Source organism: Vidua chalybeata, chromosome 15, assembly GCF_026979565.1.
Source record: "Vidua chalybeata isolate OUT-0048 chromosome 15, bVidCha1 merged haplotype, whole genome shotgun sequence".
NCBI classification, from domain to species: Eukaryota; Metazoa; Chordata; class Aves; order Passeriformes; family Viduidae; genus Vidua; species Vidua chalybeata.
In genome coordinates, this window is record NC_071544.1 from 16,585,425 (window position 1) to 16,602,084 (window position 16,660).

The window sequence follows — 16,660 nt, forward strand, 5'->3', positions numbered from 1 at the left end:
GTGGGATTCCTCAGGGACTGAGGGCTGAGCAGCCTGGAGAGCCTGCTCTGGTCCAGCACTCACAAACAGATCCCCACAGACATCCAGCCAAGCTCGGGCTGCTCACCCTGCAAGTTGTGATAACCTCCCTTTGCTAAGGAAAGCTGTGGGGAATCTGATCCTGCTACCAGCTCCCTTTTCTGTTTGTTTTAAAGAAAAGGTATTGCCAACCTCAGAGAACCAAAGGCTGCACATGCTTTACATAGCCCAGCAGTCGAGTGCATGGGATAATGAACATTTCTTTATGCTACAGGATTTTCAAGAATGCCCAAATCTCCAGTCAACATCCATATCAAAGGGGGAGCAATCCCAAAAGTCCCTGGCTGAACAGGTCAGGGCCTGCCCACAGAAAATGCAAAGGGCTTTTTTTAAGGTGAGTACAAAGAGCAGCACAGGGCTGGAGTCTCCGTGCCAGCTGTAGGAGTCTGTACCCACAGTGGAGAAACCCTAAGCTGATTAAATGAGCCATTCCCCAAATGGGCCAGGCAGGCAGGGTTACCTGCACGGTGCAGCAGCCCCTGCTTTGATCTCCAGGAAACGGCTGTTTATTCAAAACCCCTTTTGCCACGGCAACCGCGGGGCAGGGAAAAGAGGGAGGGGGAGACAATTCCCCAGGGCTCCCCTAGAAAAGTCGTCCCACCACCAGCACAGTGCTTCAACACCTGGGGCCCAAAATGGTATTTTAATGAATTTCTAGAGATTCCTGCAGACTCAATGCTGGAGCACCTCGACAGGCTCCTGGGTTTCCTGCCATCCTGGGCACAGCCACCATCCCCTGGGAGCAGAGGTTTCCTGCAGGAAAGGTCAGGTTCTTCACAGCAAACAAAACTCTCCTCCCCTCTCATCTTATCACTGCTCTGGCTGCGGGGGGAGACACTCGGAAACAGCAGAGGGATTCAGCAGCAGCAGCAGCAGCAGCAGATCAAAAGTTCCTCCCTTCCTCTGAGGTCTCAGTCTGTTTTTTTTTTTTTGTTGTTGTTGTTTTGGAAGGGGGAAAAAAGACTCCCAAACACGCAGCCCTCGAGAGGGACACAAAACACAAGAGCTGTTGTTTTCCTTTCCCATGTTGTAACAATTACCAGTGAAAATTCTGTTCAAAGCAAGCAAATCCCATCTCAGTCCCATTCCTAAGCCACAAATAACTTTAAAAAGTCCATTTTGAAAGCTGTGTTATATTGGGTGAGGGGGATTTGCTTCTGTGTTTCCAAGTCCTGCATCACAGTGCAGGAAAAGAGACTTTAAAATGTGTCCCAGCCACAAGGACTCAAACCAAACTCTTTAAAAGAAAGCATGAGAATCTCAGCTTTCATTTGGTGCCCCCATTTCCAGCAGCCAGGATTTATGCAAAAGAACATGAAATGCCACGGGGCTTGTAATAAAAATAAAATAAAATCCTGAAAGCTCCCACCAGGGCAGTTCTGCAGCTTCCCTGGGCTGTTTGCAACTAGCACAAGACTTCTTGGCCTCTGCCACGAGCAAAGAAAAGGAGATGGAGGGGGATGGAACGAGATAGGAGCTGCTGGCAGGGCACAGCCTCTCTGCAGAGGATTTAATTGCCAAGAAAGTTCATGTTGGATGCTGTTATCCCACCAGATTTATCCCTGGGGTTCTCCCAACCCTTGCTCACAGTGGGCTTTGCTCCATCCCACACAAGAACTGGGGTTTTCCTCCTTTTATACTTGACACCAACCAGGTACAAACCCAGAGGAACTCTCTGGTTTGTGCTTTCCTTTCAGTGCTGAGGATTTCCGAGCAGCTGCTGGAGGATGAGCCACTTCCCTTTGCACAGAAAGGTCTTTTGCTGAAAAGACCTTATAAATATTTATTTATGAATAAATATTTCATGGCCCCTCCTGGCTGCTGGAGCACAAAGCCAGAGCCTGGCAGAGGAGCCACGGGGACCTGACACAGCTCAGGGGGAGCAGGAGGGCCAGGGTTCCTCACACATTTCCCTTGTTAATTCAAGGAAAGATCAGCCAGAGTGATTTAGGAAGAGCCTGCTTGTGGCACTGTGAATTATTCAAGAGCCAAAGAGCTGCTGCCACCCAGGAGCTTGGGCACATCTGGACCTGCTCACTTGGAATATTCTCTTTCCACGCTGGGCTGTGAGGAGCAAGGAAGCCACAGTGGGTTCCTGACCAGACAGGCACCCCCAGAGGTTTAGCCAGAGCCACTCTGAGAATCCAGGCACCCACCATGCAAATGATCCAGGAAAATGCTGGTTCAAACAACTGCACAGACAGAAATGAGGATGGCATGTGGGCAGAACAATAAAAGCTGGTGTTTATGCTTGGATGCAGATTTTCCCCAGCAGCATTGGTCACCAAGCAGAGGAAGGTTTTGGCTTCAGGGAAAATCTGGTAGGGGCTAAAAGCCTTGCAGAAGTAAAACAGCCTGGCTTAATGACTCCCCTCCAAGCCAGGAAAACACTGGAGCGTTAATAAAACCAGCCTGAGCAGTGAAATGCAAATGCTACTGCAATAATGAAATAAAGAGAAGGATCCTGCTCCCAGAACAACGGCTGGGGCTGCAGCGTGGCTTTGACAGAACCCCAGATCCTGCCCTGCTGGGGAGCCCCAGACAGGAGGCTCTTGTGGCAGTGTTTTGTTCTAGTAGGTCTGTGAGCACTTGACATCACAAAGCACTCCCTGGACAAAGGTGATCCCTTTTCCTCCAGGAAGGAAGGAAGGAAAAGCTTCCTATGGCAGGGAGGAGGTGGGAAGAGGGATGGGGAAGGGGCTGACATTTCAGAGAAGGAGCAGGACCCATGTGGAGGATGCAGGCAGAGCAGGGAGGTGAAGCCAAGAGAAGAGGGTGGCAGATCTTACCCCGGCTCAGGGTGTGTTTGCCTTTTTACTTTAGCCCAGGTTAATCCTGCTGCACTTGCAATCCATCCAAATCCCAAGTCCCCTCCTAGGAGGGATGTTTGTCTTTCCCTTCCTTAGCAGAGTACATATTTACTTTGTTCTTTAACATACCCAGGGCTCAGAATCCATCCAGAACACCAAGGGGACAACTCGGCTCACTCGAGACCAGAAGACAGAGCAGAAACACTCCAGCACTCCGAGCTGGGTGTCCCAGAGAGCTCAGGGGCTTTATCCATGGATTTTTAAAAAAGAAAACACGTGCTGACGATGCAAAAGGTGCTTGCTGAATCAGCCCAATAAAACATCCCTCTCCTGCATTGCTCAACCCAGGAATGAGCCAGACTGGGGTTGTGTTATCCCAGCTCAGCTCTCGGCACCACAGGCAGGGACTGGCAGCTCCAACAGCTCAGCTCACACAAGTGCAGGTCCCAAAAGCTGAGATCTCGTCTCTAACTCTATTAGATTTACTCAGGGAGGCCACAAAGGTATCTGAAGCATTAAAAACAGGAAGGAAAAAGCAGCAGAGCTGCTGAACGCACGCTTTGCCACTCTCCTGACTTCCTGCAGTTAAAGGAGGAGCAGAAGAACTGCCTCAGGAGATGGGTTTGGAAATCCTCCTGTTCACCTGATTTCCACAATCCTCACACAGGCACAGAGTTGGGAATCCAAGGGTTCACTGCCTCAGCCTCTCCATGCCCTGCACAGAGCACAGGAAGGTGCCTTTCACACTCAGCTTCCTCTGCTGCCAGGCACTCAGAGAGAACAAGCAGGCAGGGGAAATAAAAAATCACATACAAACCTGCTGGGCTAGGGGAGAGAGCTGCAGGAACCTGCTGTTCCAGCCCTTGCACCAACCCACTCCATTGCATTTTATGTCCCTGCGCCTCCACAGTGGAGCTCTTGCTATCAGGTGCCTCTGCATTACATGTGCTGAGCCCCAAATCACCCCCAGATCCAGAAAATCAGTTGGGAGAGGCACCCTTCCAGCTGGTGTTTTAAAAGAGGGGCTTTAAAAGAGAGGGGAACTTATTGGTGATGTTTTTTCTACCTTTTCAAACCCTTAATGGCGGAAAAAAAAACCAACTCCAACTTCCCTGTGAAGATCCCTTGGGTTTTTACCAGCAGCTTTCGTCACAAGAGAGTTTGGTGACAAAGACAGCGGGGAAAATCCAGAGCCTGAGCACAAAGTGAGCTCATGACTCATTTCTGATGTTCAAGCAGCTCCAGGGGTTTTGCCTCACCATGAGCAGCCCCTTCCTCTGGGCAGGGTGAGGCTGTCCCAGTGCCCCCCGGGCCAGCCCTTACCCAGAGTTTGCCATCCCAGTAGAAGGCTCCCAGCAGCTTGACGATGTGGGGGTGGTCGCAGGTGGCCAGGATCTCAATCTCCACCATGTAATCCTCCAGCTCATCCTCGCTCTTGGTCTCGATGACCTTGGCAGCTGCCAAAGCGCCCGTTTCCTTGTTCTTGGCCTGGAAGGAAAAAGCAGGGTGAGTCCAGAGAAAGTGAGGAGCACAAAATTCCTGCTCGGCTTGACTGGCCCCAGCCATCACACCAGGAGGGAAACTTGCAGAGGCATTTCTGCTTCCTAAAGCTGCCCACGGCTTCACAGAGTGAAGATCCTCCTTCCTCCCTCCAGGCTCCAAAGCACAAACCACTTCCCATCACGGGGAGATGGAAACCTTTAGGAAAGGAGATGTAGCCTGTTGTTTGTAGCATGGAAAAAAAAAAGGAAGGAAGGAAACCTCAAAGTACAGCAGCTCTCTGATGATATCACAGGTGAATTACTAGAAATCCTGAGTATGCAGATAATCCAGCCAAGATCGAGCTGAGAGTGCAGCCAGGTGGGGATGGCACTCTGCTCCCAGGGAACAGGGACAGGAGGAGAGGGAACGGCCTCAGGCTGGGCCAGGGCAGGCTCAGGGTGGACAGCAGTAGGAATTTCCCCGTGGAAAGGGTGCTCAGGCCCTGGAACTGCCCAGGGAGGTTTGGATCCCCATCCCTGGAGCGTCCCAGGAAGGGCTGGAGGTGGCACTCGGTGCTCTGGGCTGGGGACACGGTGGGGATGGGGGCACAGATTAGACTTGATGATGTTGAAAGCCTTTCCCAAGCTCAGTGATTCTGTGACTTTGTAAATTCACAGCCCAGCTGCACCGGGAGATGTGTCACACACGGGAGAGGGGAGACAGGAGCTGCTGACTCAGGAGCATCCAGACATTCCCCTCATTGAGTCAGCAGATCAGGGCACAGAGCTCCATCCAGCTCACCCACTGCTCCCCACTGACACAATTCCAGCTCCTCCCATGTTTTCCTTCCATCTCCCCCACCCCAGGCTGTCTCTGCCCCAGGGAAACAATTCCCACTGTGGATGGAATCCCTGGAGGAGCCGGCCAAGCTCTGCTTGTGACCTTTCTTCCCACTCTCCAGTTTACATCTCTGTGTTTGGAAAACCTACAGGGGAGCTTACGGGAGGATTAATTCCTGCTGTAAACACCACAAGCCCCTCTGAACAGCTTTCCACAGCTTGGGTGACACTATAACCACGTACCAAGGGACAGGCTGGGCAGGGGGGAGGAAAATCATTCAGCAGAGGGAGGAAAATGAGGGATCTCTGCCGTGCTTTGAAGCGTTGCTGCATTCCAGGAGCTGGCAGGGACAGCCGTGTCCTTACCACAGGGGACAAATCCGTTCCCATCTGGGCTCGCTGCCCAAACACAGGCCAGCAGCTCCCGCTGGTTTCAGGAGAAATTAGGGGGTTTCTTTAGCCCAGGTCAGCCAGGTTCTCACCAAGCCACCACCAGATGCTGTCACCCGGAGAGCAGGGCAGGGGGAAGAGCTCAGCCCTTCCAAACGGGAGCAAGAAGTGCCCCACTGTGTTTGCTCTGCACTTACAGAGCTGGGAGAGCTCCAAGCAGGGGAAGTAAATATTGTGAGAAGAGGTGGGGCTTCCCCTGGAGGTTTACTTCCCACCGGCGGGGGCCCAGCAGCACCTGGAAAAACCCAGGAGCAGGGCACAGAGCTGGGCTGGGGGTCAGGGTTTGCAAACCAGGCTGCAGATTGTGGTGGGGGAGTGACCAGAGCCTAGCCTGGCCTCGCTCCTTGTTACTCCTACATCCTGTGTGTTACCCTGATTTTTAAAAGTGTTAAGTTTTTTTTTATAGTTCTTTTGAAAGTTTTAAAGTTCTCATAAAAACTTCTTTAGCCTTCTGATAATGTTTACATATTTGAGAGTCAGAGTTCCCACACAATTTCGTGTATAAATAGAATAGTTTATATATTTCTCTGTAGGTAGAGAAAAATGATTGATTGATCTTGAGACCGGTGTGGTTGGAGAAGTGGTAATTCCATCCTCCAACCCACGGTCACCTTTGGAATTCTAGAAATACCAGATATTTGAATAAAACCGAGTCTTCTTCTCTTTTGAACTTACCAAACCTCTGTGCACTCATTTGGTGTCCAACAACAACAGCCGTGGGCGAGCAGCCCAGTGCCCAGCCCCTGCCCAGCTGGGAGCCCACCTGCACCTGCCTGGTGCTCAGCCTCACAGGAGGCCAGGACAGAGTTGCCTTCACAGAATCACAGAGCCACTGGCTTGGAAGAGACCCTCGAGATCAACCCAGCCCCAACACCTCAACTAAACCCTGGCACCCGGTCTTGGTTTAAACACATCCAGTCTTGGTTTAAACACACCCAGGGATGGTGACTCCACCACCTCCCCGGGCAGCCATTCCAGAACTTTATCACCTTTTGTGTAAAAAGCTTTTTCCTACTATCCAACCTGTATTTCCCTTGAATGGTGCTCACCCACCCTTCCCCATGTCCCTGTCCCTGAGCTCCCGAGGGACCCCACGAGCTCCAAAGGGAGCACTCCCCATGTCCCACGTCCCCCCAGCTGGCACACGGAGGTCACAACTTGGGCACCCCGGAGGAAATGAGAGCAGCATCTCCAAGGAAAAGCCAGCCCAGGACATCAGCAGCAACACTTTGGAGCCAGCAGGCTGACACGGGCAGGGGTGGCACAGGGATGGGGGGGGCATGACCCGGTCAGAATGTCACTGCTGCCACCGAGGGCACTGCCCAGAAGGGACCAAACTGACCCTCAGGATGGCAGAAGAAGCTGAAGTGGGAAGGAGACCTGACATCATGGGGTGAGCAGGAGGCTTTGGATAATGATCTCCCCTGTCGTGCAGAGAAGACACTGGCTACCCCACACAGCAGCTTTGGGAGGACCAACACTGGTACAGGCTGGACAGTTCATCCCTCCCTGAGGTGTCCATGGCCCCTCTGAGCCCAAATTCCAGCTGCCCTGTTCCTACCACACAAACCAGAGGGAGATGCCCGGTGCTTGGCACGGGCAATCCTGAAGTGAGCCCAGCAAGTCACCCTGGGCACCGTGCAAGCTTTGTCATTCCAAGGAGATTCTGCCCCTTCCTCTCCCTCTGCTCGCCCCCCAGCCCTGACACCAGGCTACAGCCACATCCCAGCAGCCTCCCAGACTGTGAAACCCCAACAAACTGTTGGGTGCCAGTTCCATCTTTTAGCTCCTCCACTCCTGGACGTTTCAATCCCACGGATAATTTGTCCTTGGGGTGCTAATTAGCACCAAAACAAAACAAAGCAAAACAAAACAAATCCGAGCAGACAGCTGCCAGCATGGTGCACAGGAGGTGCTGCTGAACTCCAGCGGGGTTCACTAGAGTCATTTAAACCCCAAAACCCCCTCGTGGCCACCAGCAGCCCCTGAGCAAGTCAACGGTGACAGGTCAGCGCAGGGACAGGGCTGGAATGTGCATTCCACAGACGTCACATAAAAGTTACTCAGTAAACCACTTGCAGGGAGCCACGCCAGGAGCCAAGCAGGAAACAAGGGCCAGGAGCTCCCTGCAGAGCTCTGGAGCTGGGTGGGTGCTGGCCCTGCCACGCCAAAGCCCTGGGAATAGCAGGAAATTGGGGATGAGAGGCACTGCTCCTCGAAGGCACAGAGGGAAACCACTGCTGGGTTTTTTGGATTTGAGGGCTGAGAGGTGCCTGCTCAGGTGACACCAGTGGCTGCTTGGCCTTTGCCTGTGACTCAGCCCGCAGCTATTGTGAAATCCCGAGGGAGGCAAACACAGGAACTATTTTAAGCCCTGAAAGAACACATTAGCGGAAGGCTGGATGGTTCAGGACGGCCAGTTTCTAGGTGAGGCAGAGGAAAGCCCTCCCTGAACTCTCACTGGTCCAAAAAGGAGAACTGAGAGCTCCCCAAGTGCTTCATCTCAGCTCCTTTGCACCCGGTATCTGCCCAGGCCACGGGCTCATCCTCCACAGCCTATCATGCCTCCATATTTTTGGTGGCAGCTCTTCTTCCCCTCCTTGCCAGCCTTGTCCCCATGCCAGGAGAGCTGATGCCTCAGATATCACCAGGTTAGAAGGAGCCTGGAGGTCCCAGGGATGCTGCATTTGGGGGGGGGTGATAGCTGGGCCTGCCCCACCCCACTCCTGCTCTGTGTGGCACCGCTCCCCTCACACGTTTCCCAATTAAAAATTATTAATTGCCTCCTGATGAACCTGGCCTGAGCTCCCTGCATCAATAAACAAACACAGAGTAGCCAGGCTTGAGTCAGTGCTCCTGGTGGTGTCAAATAATCAGTGGGAGCTGGAATGGAGGCAGGCTGAGAAGGTTGGGGCTGGTCAAGCTGGAGAAGTGAAGCTTTGGGGCCTTCCAGTGCCTGAAGGGCTCCAAAAAAGAAATGGAGAGGGACTGTTCCTCAGGAATGGGAGTGGCAGAACACAGGGAATGGCCTCACACTGACAGAGGGCAGGGATAGATGGGATTTGGGAAGGAATTCCTGGCTGGCAGGGTGGGCAGGCCCTGGCACAGGGTGCCCAGAGCAGCTGTGGCTGCCCCTGCATCCCTGGCAGTGCCCAAGGCCAGGCTGGATGAGCTTGGAGCCGCCTGGGACAGTGGGAGATGTCCCCATGGCAGGGGGTGGAATGAGGTGAGCTTTAAGGTCCCTTCCATCCCAAACCATTCCATGGCTTCCAAGCCTATCAGGCCCCGTAGAACCACTTCAGTTTGCCACCACAAATGAATCCTGTTTGGGGTTTTGTTTGAAACGCTGGATTCAGGCCCTGGTGCCACCAAACAGAGCAGCTGGTGACACGTGGCCAGGGGCACAGCAGCACAGCCCTGGTCCCACAGCCCCACGACTGCACCAGCACCGCTGCTCTGGCAGCTGTGGCAACATCTCAGCAAGAGGGAAGGGGAAGTGGCTTATGAAACACCCCAAAAAACCGTTAAAAAAAAACACATTAAAAAGCAGAAATGCCTTCCTTTGGTTATACGAGCTAAGGGCAGGAAAGCAGCCCCACCAGAGAGCTCAGCTACAGCCACGGCCTTGTTTTCTGGGTAGCCAAGCCCAAGTGTGACCAAAGCACAGCACAAACACCTCTCCTGGCCTTAAAAGCTCAGCAGTGGCCCAGCAAAGGGGGGCAGAGATGAGGAGCCCACAGAGCAGCAGAGCTCCACGTGACCTTCCAGACCTTGCACCCAAACAGCCGCAGGGCCAGAGGCACAGCGAGAGGGTTTGGGGCTGTGGTGCCGTGTTAGAACCAGCCACAGAAACCAGGCAGAGCTCCTGGGCCTGGGCTCAGCCAGACTCATGCAAATAAACCATGCAAGGCAGGGTTTGAGGGGAGGGAAGTTCCACGTTGACCCAGCATCTTCAGCCTAAAACTTGAGGGCACCAAAGGTCCTTCAAATCAGCGGTCCCTGGAAGAGCACGGTGCTCCAAGTGAGCATTCCTGGCCCTGTCTTCATTCAGATAATGCCACAGCATTGCAAAAATTTTTAAAAAATAGAGGGGAAAAAGCCTTTCAGCCAGTTCTGGGTTTCCTAGCAACTTCCTGCTACAAATTTGGTCCACGGAGGGCTGTGGGAGCAGGGCCTGAATGGCTGCGACACCCCAGGGCCAAGGAAGGGGTTTGGGCTGGCACTGGCAGGTCTGGCTGGCTGGCAGCCCTCTCTCCCTGGGCTGGAAAGCATCAGCTCAGCCAGGCCCTGGCAGGGGAATAAAACACTCAGCTCTTCCCCATCTCCAGGGCTGCCGGGCTGGCCCAGCACTGCTGGCACTGCCCTTTGCAGAAGGAATACGGGGCAGGAGCAGCAGAGCCAGGTGCCGAGGAGAAGCAAGAGCAGCTGCTGGGCACAGCCTCCTTCTGTGCCTCTCCCACCTCCCCAGACACCACACAGGTCCTGGCAGAGCAAATAAAGACAGGAGCCCTAGGGACGGGAGCACAGGGAGGTGAGAAATGGCAGCAAGGTTTCCACGTGCTGCCTGGGAAGAGCAGTCTGGGAGGCGGCTCCGAGGTGCTTTTCTCCAGCCAGGAGGAAAGTCAGAGAATGCAGCTCCAGCAGGAAGAGAGCCATGGCTCTGCCCCGTGCCAGGGACACGCCGCCCCTTCCAGCCCCACTCCTGGGGTGGCACCTCCAGACAGTGCCCTGGGAGGGGGCAGAGCGTGCCTTCACTCTCCGTGCTGAATCTCTGCTCTCTCTGCATTCAGGCTGGCAGTGCCAGCGCATGGGGACACAGCACAGCCACCCCCACAGCCCCTGGGGACACCCAGCCACAGGAGGCTGACCTGAGACTCGCCAGGAGAGCCCCACATTTACAGGCAGCACCCCACAGACAAGAAAAAGAACCTTTTCTCCAGGGAAACTGGATTCTCAGGAGACAAAGCATTTACAAAACCGTGAGGTGTGCAGGGAGGAGTTTTTTTCTGAGCAGCAGCAATTGCCACGTGCTGAGGGTGGGAGGCTCATCTGAGCTCCCCTGCAGGCAGCTGCCCACAGCTCCCACTGGCAGCAGCACTGCCAAGATCTGGGCTGTGCCACTGAAGTCATGGTCCAAATATTTAGGCCACTGAGAGCTGTCCCTGTCCCCTGTCACACAGAGACAGCCACAGAGCACGGGGCTGCAGCAGGGATGGAACGTCCCACGTTTCCATCAGCTGAAACTGAAAATCAAGTTTAAAGTTCAGCCAGGTTTAACATTGTCAAACCTTCCCATTCCTCTTTCCCAAGTGAAAAGATTTTAAGGAAAGCCTTCAGCTGTTCTAAAGGACAAGACCACGCTCTGATCTTACGTTTTTTGTGGCCAATCAGCTCAAACTTCTCCTGATTTTGTTTTCCTTCTCTTTTCTTTTTTCAAAGTTAACTCAGCAGACTAACATCTCTCTCTGACACCCTTTCCAGGAATTACAGGTTAAAGTGTAGAATCACAGAACGATTTGGGCTGGAAGAGACATTAAAGCTCATTTTGTTGCCATGGGCAGGGACACCTTCCACTATCCCAGGTGGATCCAAGCCCCATCCAAGAGTCCCTTGGACACTCCCAGGGATCCAGGGGCAGCCACAGCTTCTCTGGGCACCCTGTGCCAGGGCCTGCCCACCCTCCCAGGGAACAATTCCTTCCCCAAATCCCACCAAACCCTGCTCCCCGATGGATCAGACCAAGGGCTGAGCCTGAATCACCTGAGCCAACCACGAGTGGTGCAGGCTGGGGTGATGAGCAGAGAGGTCTGCGGTGCCAGGGCCACTCTGGTGCCCACAAAGAGCCCGGCTGCTGCTGCAGGCAGCTGCACAACACCCAACAATCAGCCTTTCATTGCCCCCGTTTGAAAGGCACGTTTCTAGCCCGCAGCATGTGCGGCACCGATAGCAGCACGGCACATCAGATAAGCCAAACTCGCCCTTCTCAGCGTGTCTTGGGGAGGAAAGGAGAACAAGGGCACAAAAGAGGCGCTGCTGACTCGCTGCGGCCGCGGGGCTCGGCGGGATGGAGCTGTGTGAAGGCGATTTGAAGGGCTAAAGTGAATCCCAGAATCCCAGAATCATGGAATCCCAGAATGCCAGATCCCCAGAATGCCAGAATGCCAGAATCCCAGAATCACGGAATCCCAGAATCACGGAATCCCCAGAATCCCAGAACCCCAGAATCCCAGAATCACAGAATGATGAGGTTGGAAGAGACCTCTAAGATCATCAAGTCCAACCTATGCCCTGACACCTCAACCAGACTACAGCACCAAGTGCCACGTCCAGTCTTTTTTAAACACATCCAGAGATGGTGATTCCACCACCTCCCTGGGAAGACAATTCCAGTACTTTATTATTCTTTTGGTGATTTTTTTTTTCCTAATATCCAACCTGTACCTTCCCTGACGTAGCCTGAGGCTGTGTCCTCTTGTTCTGTCAGTGCTGCCCGGTGGGAGAGACCGACCCCACCTGTCTGCACCTCCCCTTCAGGGAGTTGTGGAGAGCAACGAGGTCACCTCTGAGCCTCCTCTTCTCCAGGCTGAACAACCCCAGCTCCTTCAATAACCCCCTTTTGGCAGACTGTCCCCACCCAGCCTTATCGGGGAGCCAATGTCCCCATCAGCAGGCGCTGGGGAGGGCAGATAGCCCTGCACAAGGGGCACGGAGCAGCAAAACAATCCCCCAGGAGAAAGGGCAGGAGGCTCTGGCCGTGCTCCAGCAGCCACAGGAGCCCCTGCCAGCCCACACGGGCATCCCTTCCTGCTGGCATCAACGCAGCTCCCTGCGAGGCTGCAGCGGGGAATGCTCGGTTTGCAGGGCTGAGAGGTGATGCAGGGGCTCCAGCGCTGCTGGTGTCACCCTGAGCATCTTCCCTGAGGGCTCACTGCCACTTGTCCCTCCAAACGATGCCAGCTCTGAAGTGGCAACACAGATCCTCTGGGTTTATGAGCAGTATCTTAGGTGTTTTTCCAGGAAAATAACTCTGCTTTTCTTTTTTCTTTTCTCAAGTGGCAACACAGATCCTCTGGATTTATGAGCAGTATCTTAGGTGTTTTTCCAGGAAAATAACTCTGCTTTTCTTTTTTCTTTTCTCAAGTGGCAACACAGATCCTCTGGGTTTATGGGTGGTATCTTAGGTGTTTTTCCAGGAAAATAACTCTGCTTTTCTTTTCTGAAGTGGCAACACAGATCCTCTGGGTTTTATGGGTGGTATCTTAGGTGTTTTTCCAGGAAAATAACTCTGCTTTTCTTTTCTGAAGTGGCAACACACATCCTCTGGGTTTTATGGGTGGTATCTTGGGTGTTTTTCCAGGAAAATATCTCTGCTTTTCTTCTAAGGCAGCTTGGGAAGGGTCTGAGTGAGGAACTTTTACAAGCCCCCCCATGCAGGGTGGGCTGGAGCCTTCCCAGGCTGGCACCCACCGACCACAGCTGGATTTGGGATCATCCATTTCACGAGCTTTGGATGAGGTGGTGACAAAGCTTGGTCACCTGTGGGCTGCCCCCACGTCCTCAGTGGACCTCTGGCCTTGCCAAGAGCACAGCATTCACAGAATAAGAGCTAGAAAGAAACATTTCCTCCCCACCCCCTCCTACTTTTCAGCTTCATTACCCTCTGTTCAACTGGTTCCTCATGCAGGCAGATCCTCTTCTGCTGCAAAAAGACTTTCTATAAAAACAGGGAAATCCCAGTCCCAGTTGCTGCTGGCCGCAGGTTTTTTAGGTCTGCTGTGTAGGATCCAGTCTCCACTATAAATTTCATTCTTTTTTTAATTAATATGTATTTAAATGAAGCCTGTCCTACTTTTGGAAACGCTGTGAGAAGCCAGTTCAGCTTTGCTGAGGCCAGGACACAGCTCCAGACAGGATTCCACAGGGCAGGAATACCCCAAATCCCCCCAGCCCTCCTTCCTCCCGCTCACACCCGGCCTCATAAAAGCAAATCCTACCAAACCCAGCCCATTTTTCCATCTTTCCACACCTCAGCTTCTGCCAGGTCTGAGTGCCCAGAGAACAAAGCCCTGCTCAGACCTTTCCAAGGGGACACAACAGATGGCACACGGGGCAGGATGCAGGCACAGGATTCCGTCACCTCCCCACGCTTCCGGGCGTGGAAAAGGGGCGGAAAACGGGCAGGAATTCACTCCAACATCCTGAAAACCCCCGGGCCCTGCAGACACTCAGCCTCGCTCCAAGCAATGCCTTCAGTGAGCAAATCAAATTGACTTCAGGGTGAAGAGAAAGATTCAAGTTGTTCACTGAATTTTGGGTGCCTCTGTTCTCCTGGAGCACCGGTGGGTTATTCAGCTGCTGGTTTTTTTGGTGGGTTATTCTGTAGTTTTTGGTTATTCAGCTGCTTTTTTGGCAGCTGAGCAGCACAAGAGGGCAAACCCCTTCTTTCACATCCCACCTTACACTCATCCTCACCCCTGATATAAAAAAAAACAAAAGGAGACAACAAAAAAACTTTAGGTGAAGGGAAAATGTGTCTCTGGTTATTAATCCTAAAATGAGGATTAATAAGGGTTATTAATCCTTATAAAATAAGGATTTCTTGTCCTAAAATAAGGATTTATAGCACAGCACTCCCAAATAATTTGGGATTCTTAAATGAACAGACAAAGTCTTGGATGAGAATTCAAAATCCAGCCATGACCTTTTGCCAGATGGAACGGAGAACAGGTGGAGAAGAGATCAAAGCAATGGAGAAGTGAAATGTTGCTAAATACAATAAAATAACCCTTTGATTTCTGGCACGATGTTAAACCTCACCCTGCCTAACAGGGTTAACAGTCCACAAAAGCAAAAATTTGCCTGAATACTCAAGTTCCAGAAGGAGTGAACTTCTGGTTGTAAACACAGGGTGTCCAGTGGGACATTTTCATTCTCATTTGGGTCAAAATGGAGATGAAAGGAGCTGGAGATGCGATGTTATTGCCTGACAGGCTGACATTCTTTACCTTCAGTAATAAAGTTACTCTGACAACGGGTTTCTGGTGAGGCTGGGGTTAAGAACTGAGGCATTCAGAGATGAAAAACCAAACCAGCCCTCTAAAGTAGCTTTATTCTCTAAGTCACCTACTTTGGGTACATTATACTTGTTTAAAATAGAAAGCATTTAAATAATTGTTTAAGTTTTGCTTTCTCTCGGAGGCCAATGAAGTTATTTTACACTGTTTACCTGGTTCCTGTCACTGTTTGAGAAACTTGAGCAAATAAAAGCAAGGAATCATCCAGGAGCGAGTGTTGCCACACACAAATGTGTCTCCAATGCACCTCACAGAGCAGAATGGCAACAGAATTTCTACTGGTGCTGCTTTCAGAAGGATAAATGGAGAAGGGACTTAAATATCATTTTTAGGAATTGTGTTTTATTAGATGATAGGATCCTTCACTAAAAAGTTTCACTCAGTGGGTATTTAGCACTCCGTTTTTTTAGAGTTTCTGTCAAATACCGTGAAAGAGATGAGAAATAAACACCAAATCCCCCTGTCCTGACCTGCACCCACCTGCCTCCCTTCCCGGCCTATTTATTTCTCATTTTTTTCAAAGGCAAGACCTTCTCAGATCTAACGAGGCCATCAAGCCCCAGCTGCCCAAGAGGCAATTCCCACCCCCGTTCCGAGCGGCGTCTGTCACACAGGTGTGTCCAGGAGCCTCGGGATCCCCGGGCTGCCCCCGCACCCCGAACCCCCCGGCTCAGCCCCTGACAGGACACGGGACAGCGGGAACGCCGCTGCTTTGGGGTGCAAAGTCCAGGGAATCTTTGGTCCTTGAAACCCCCGTCCCTAAAGCCCGAGGTTAAACATTCACAGCGCTGGACCCGGCTCCTCTTGGCCCTCCCAAGTTTCCTGCCGGCAACAACGGCGGGGATACAAATCCCCCGTCACCCCCGGAGACTCAGAAAACTTGGAGACAGCCCTGGAAGTGCCGACTTCCAAGAAACCTCCGTCCATTCATTGCACCGCCGGGCTTGGCAGGCAGCGCCGGGGTCTCCTGACAAAAGCATCGCTCTGAAAACGGGCGATTCGGGGCGACAAAAAACAAAACTAAAACAAAAAGTAAAAAAAAAAGGCAAGAAAGAAAAAAAAAGCAGGAAGCTTTTCTCCCTCCTTTCCCCTTCCCGGAGCGCTGCGATCCCAAGCCCAGCTCAGCCGCCGTGCCCGTCCGGCTCCTCCCGGCTAACGGGATGCGGAGCCGGCCCCGCCGTGTCCGGGCAGCGGAGCCGCTCCGAGCCGGGGCCGCGGCTCCGCCGCCGCTCCCGGAGCCCGCCGAGCACCCACCTTGTAGACTTTGCCGAAGGCTCCATCTCCCAGCTCGCCCACCACCTCCCACACCTCGCCGGGGTCCAGGTCGCGGCGGACGTGCTCGTATTCCTTGGAGCGGCGCTTCTCGAAGGCGGAGAGGCGCAGGATGCGGCGGAAATTGGCGAAAGCCATCCCGGAGCGCAGCCCCGGGAGCTGCGGAGCCGCCGCCCGCTCCGGCCCCGGGAGGACGGAGCCGCTGAGCGCCCGGGGAGCGGCGAGGCGGGACCGGCACCGGGGCCGCCTCCAGCCGCGCACATGGAGCCGGAGCCGCTCCACCTGCTGGGCTGGGCTGGGCTGCCCGGGACAGAGCCATTGGCCGCCCGCGCCCTCCGCCCGCCCGGCCGGCACCGCCCCGCACGGCCCGGCTCGGTCCGGGCACGGCACAGACAGAGCTCGGTCCGGGCACGGCACCGCCCCGCACGGCCCGGCTCGGTCCGGGCACGGCACAGACAGAGCTCGGTCCGGGTAGGGCACGGCACAGACAGGGCACGGTCCGGGCACGGCACCGCCCCGCGCGGCTCGGCTCGGTCCGGGCACGGCACAGACAGAGCTCGGTCCGGGCACGGAACCGCCCCGCACGGCCCGGCTCGGTCCGGGCACGGCACAGACAGAGCTCGGTCCGGGCACGGCACCGCCCCGCACGGCCCGG

The 16,660-nt window shown here is 53.7% G+C and overlaps 1 protein-coding gene across 1 annotated transcript in view; it reads right to left on the reverse strand.

Annotated features, from left to right (window-relative positions):
• Nucleotides 1-16,224, reverse strand: part of STK10 (serine/threonine kinase 10) — a 45,661-nt gene extending 29,437 nt beyond the window's left edge. The window contains exons 1-2 of the mRNA XM_053956720.1: nt 15,988-16,224; nt 4,212-4,376 (exon numbers count right to left, since the gene is read on the reverse strand). Of these exons, the coding sequence (XP_053812695.1) occupies nt 4,212-4,376; nt 15,988-16,143 (321 nt within the window). The 5' untranslated portion in view covers nt 16,144-16,224. The remainder of the gene's footprint in view (nt 1-4,211; nt 4,377-15,987) is intronic.
• Nucleotides 16,225-16,660: the final 436 nt, after the last annotated feature.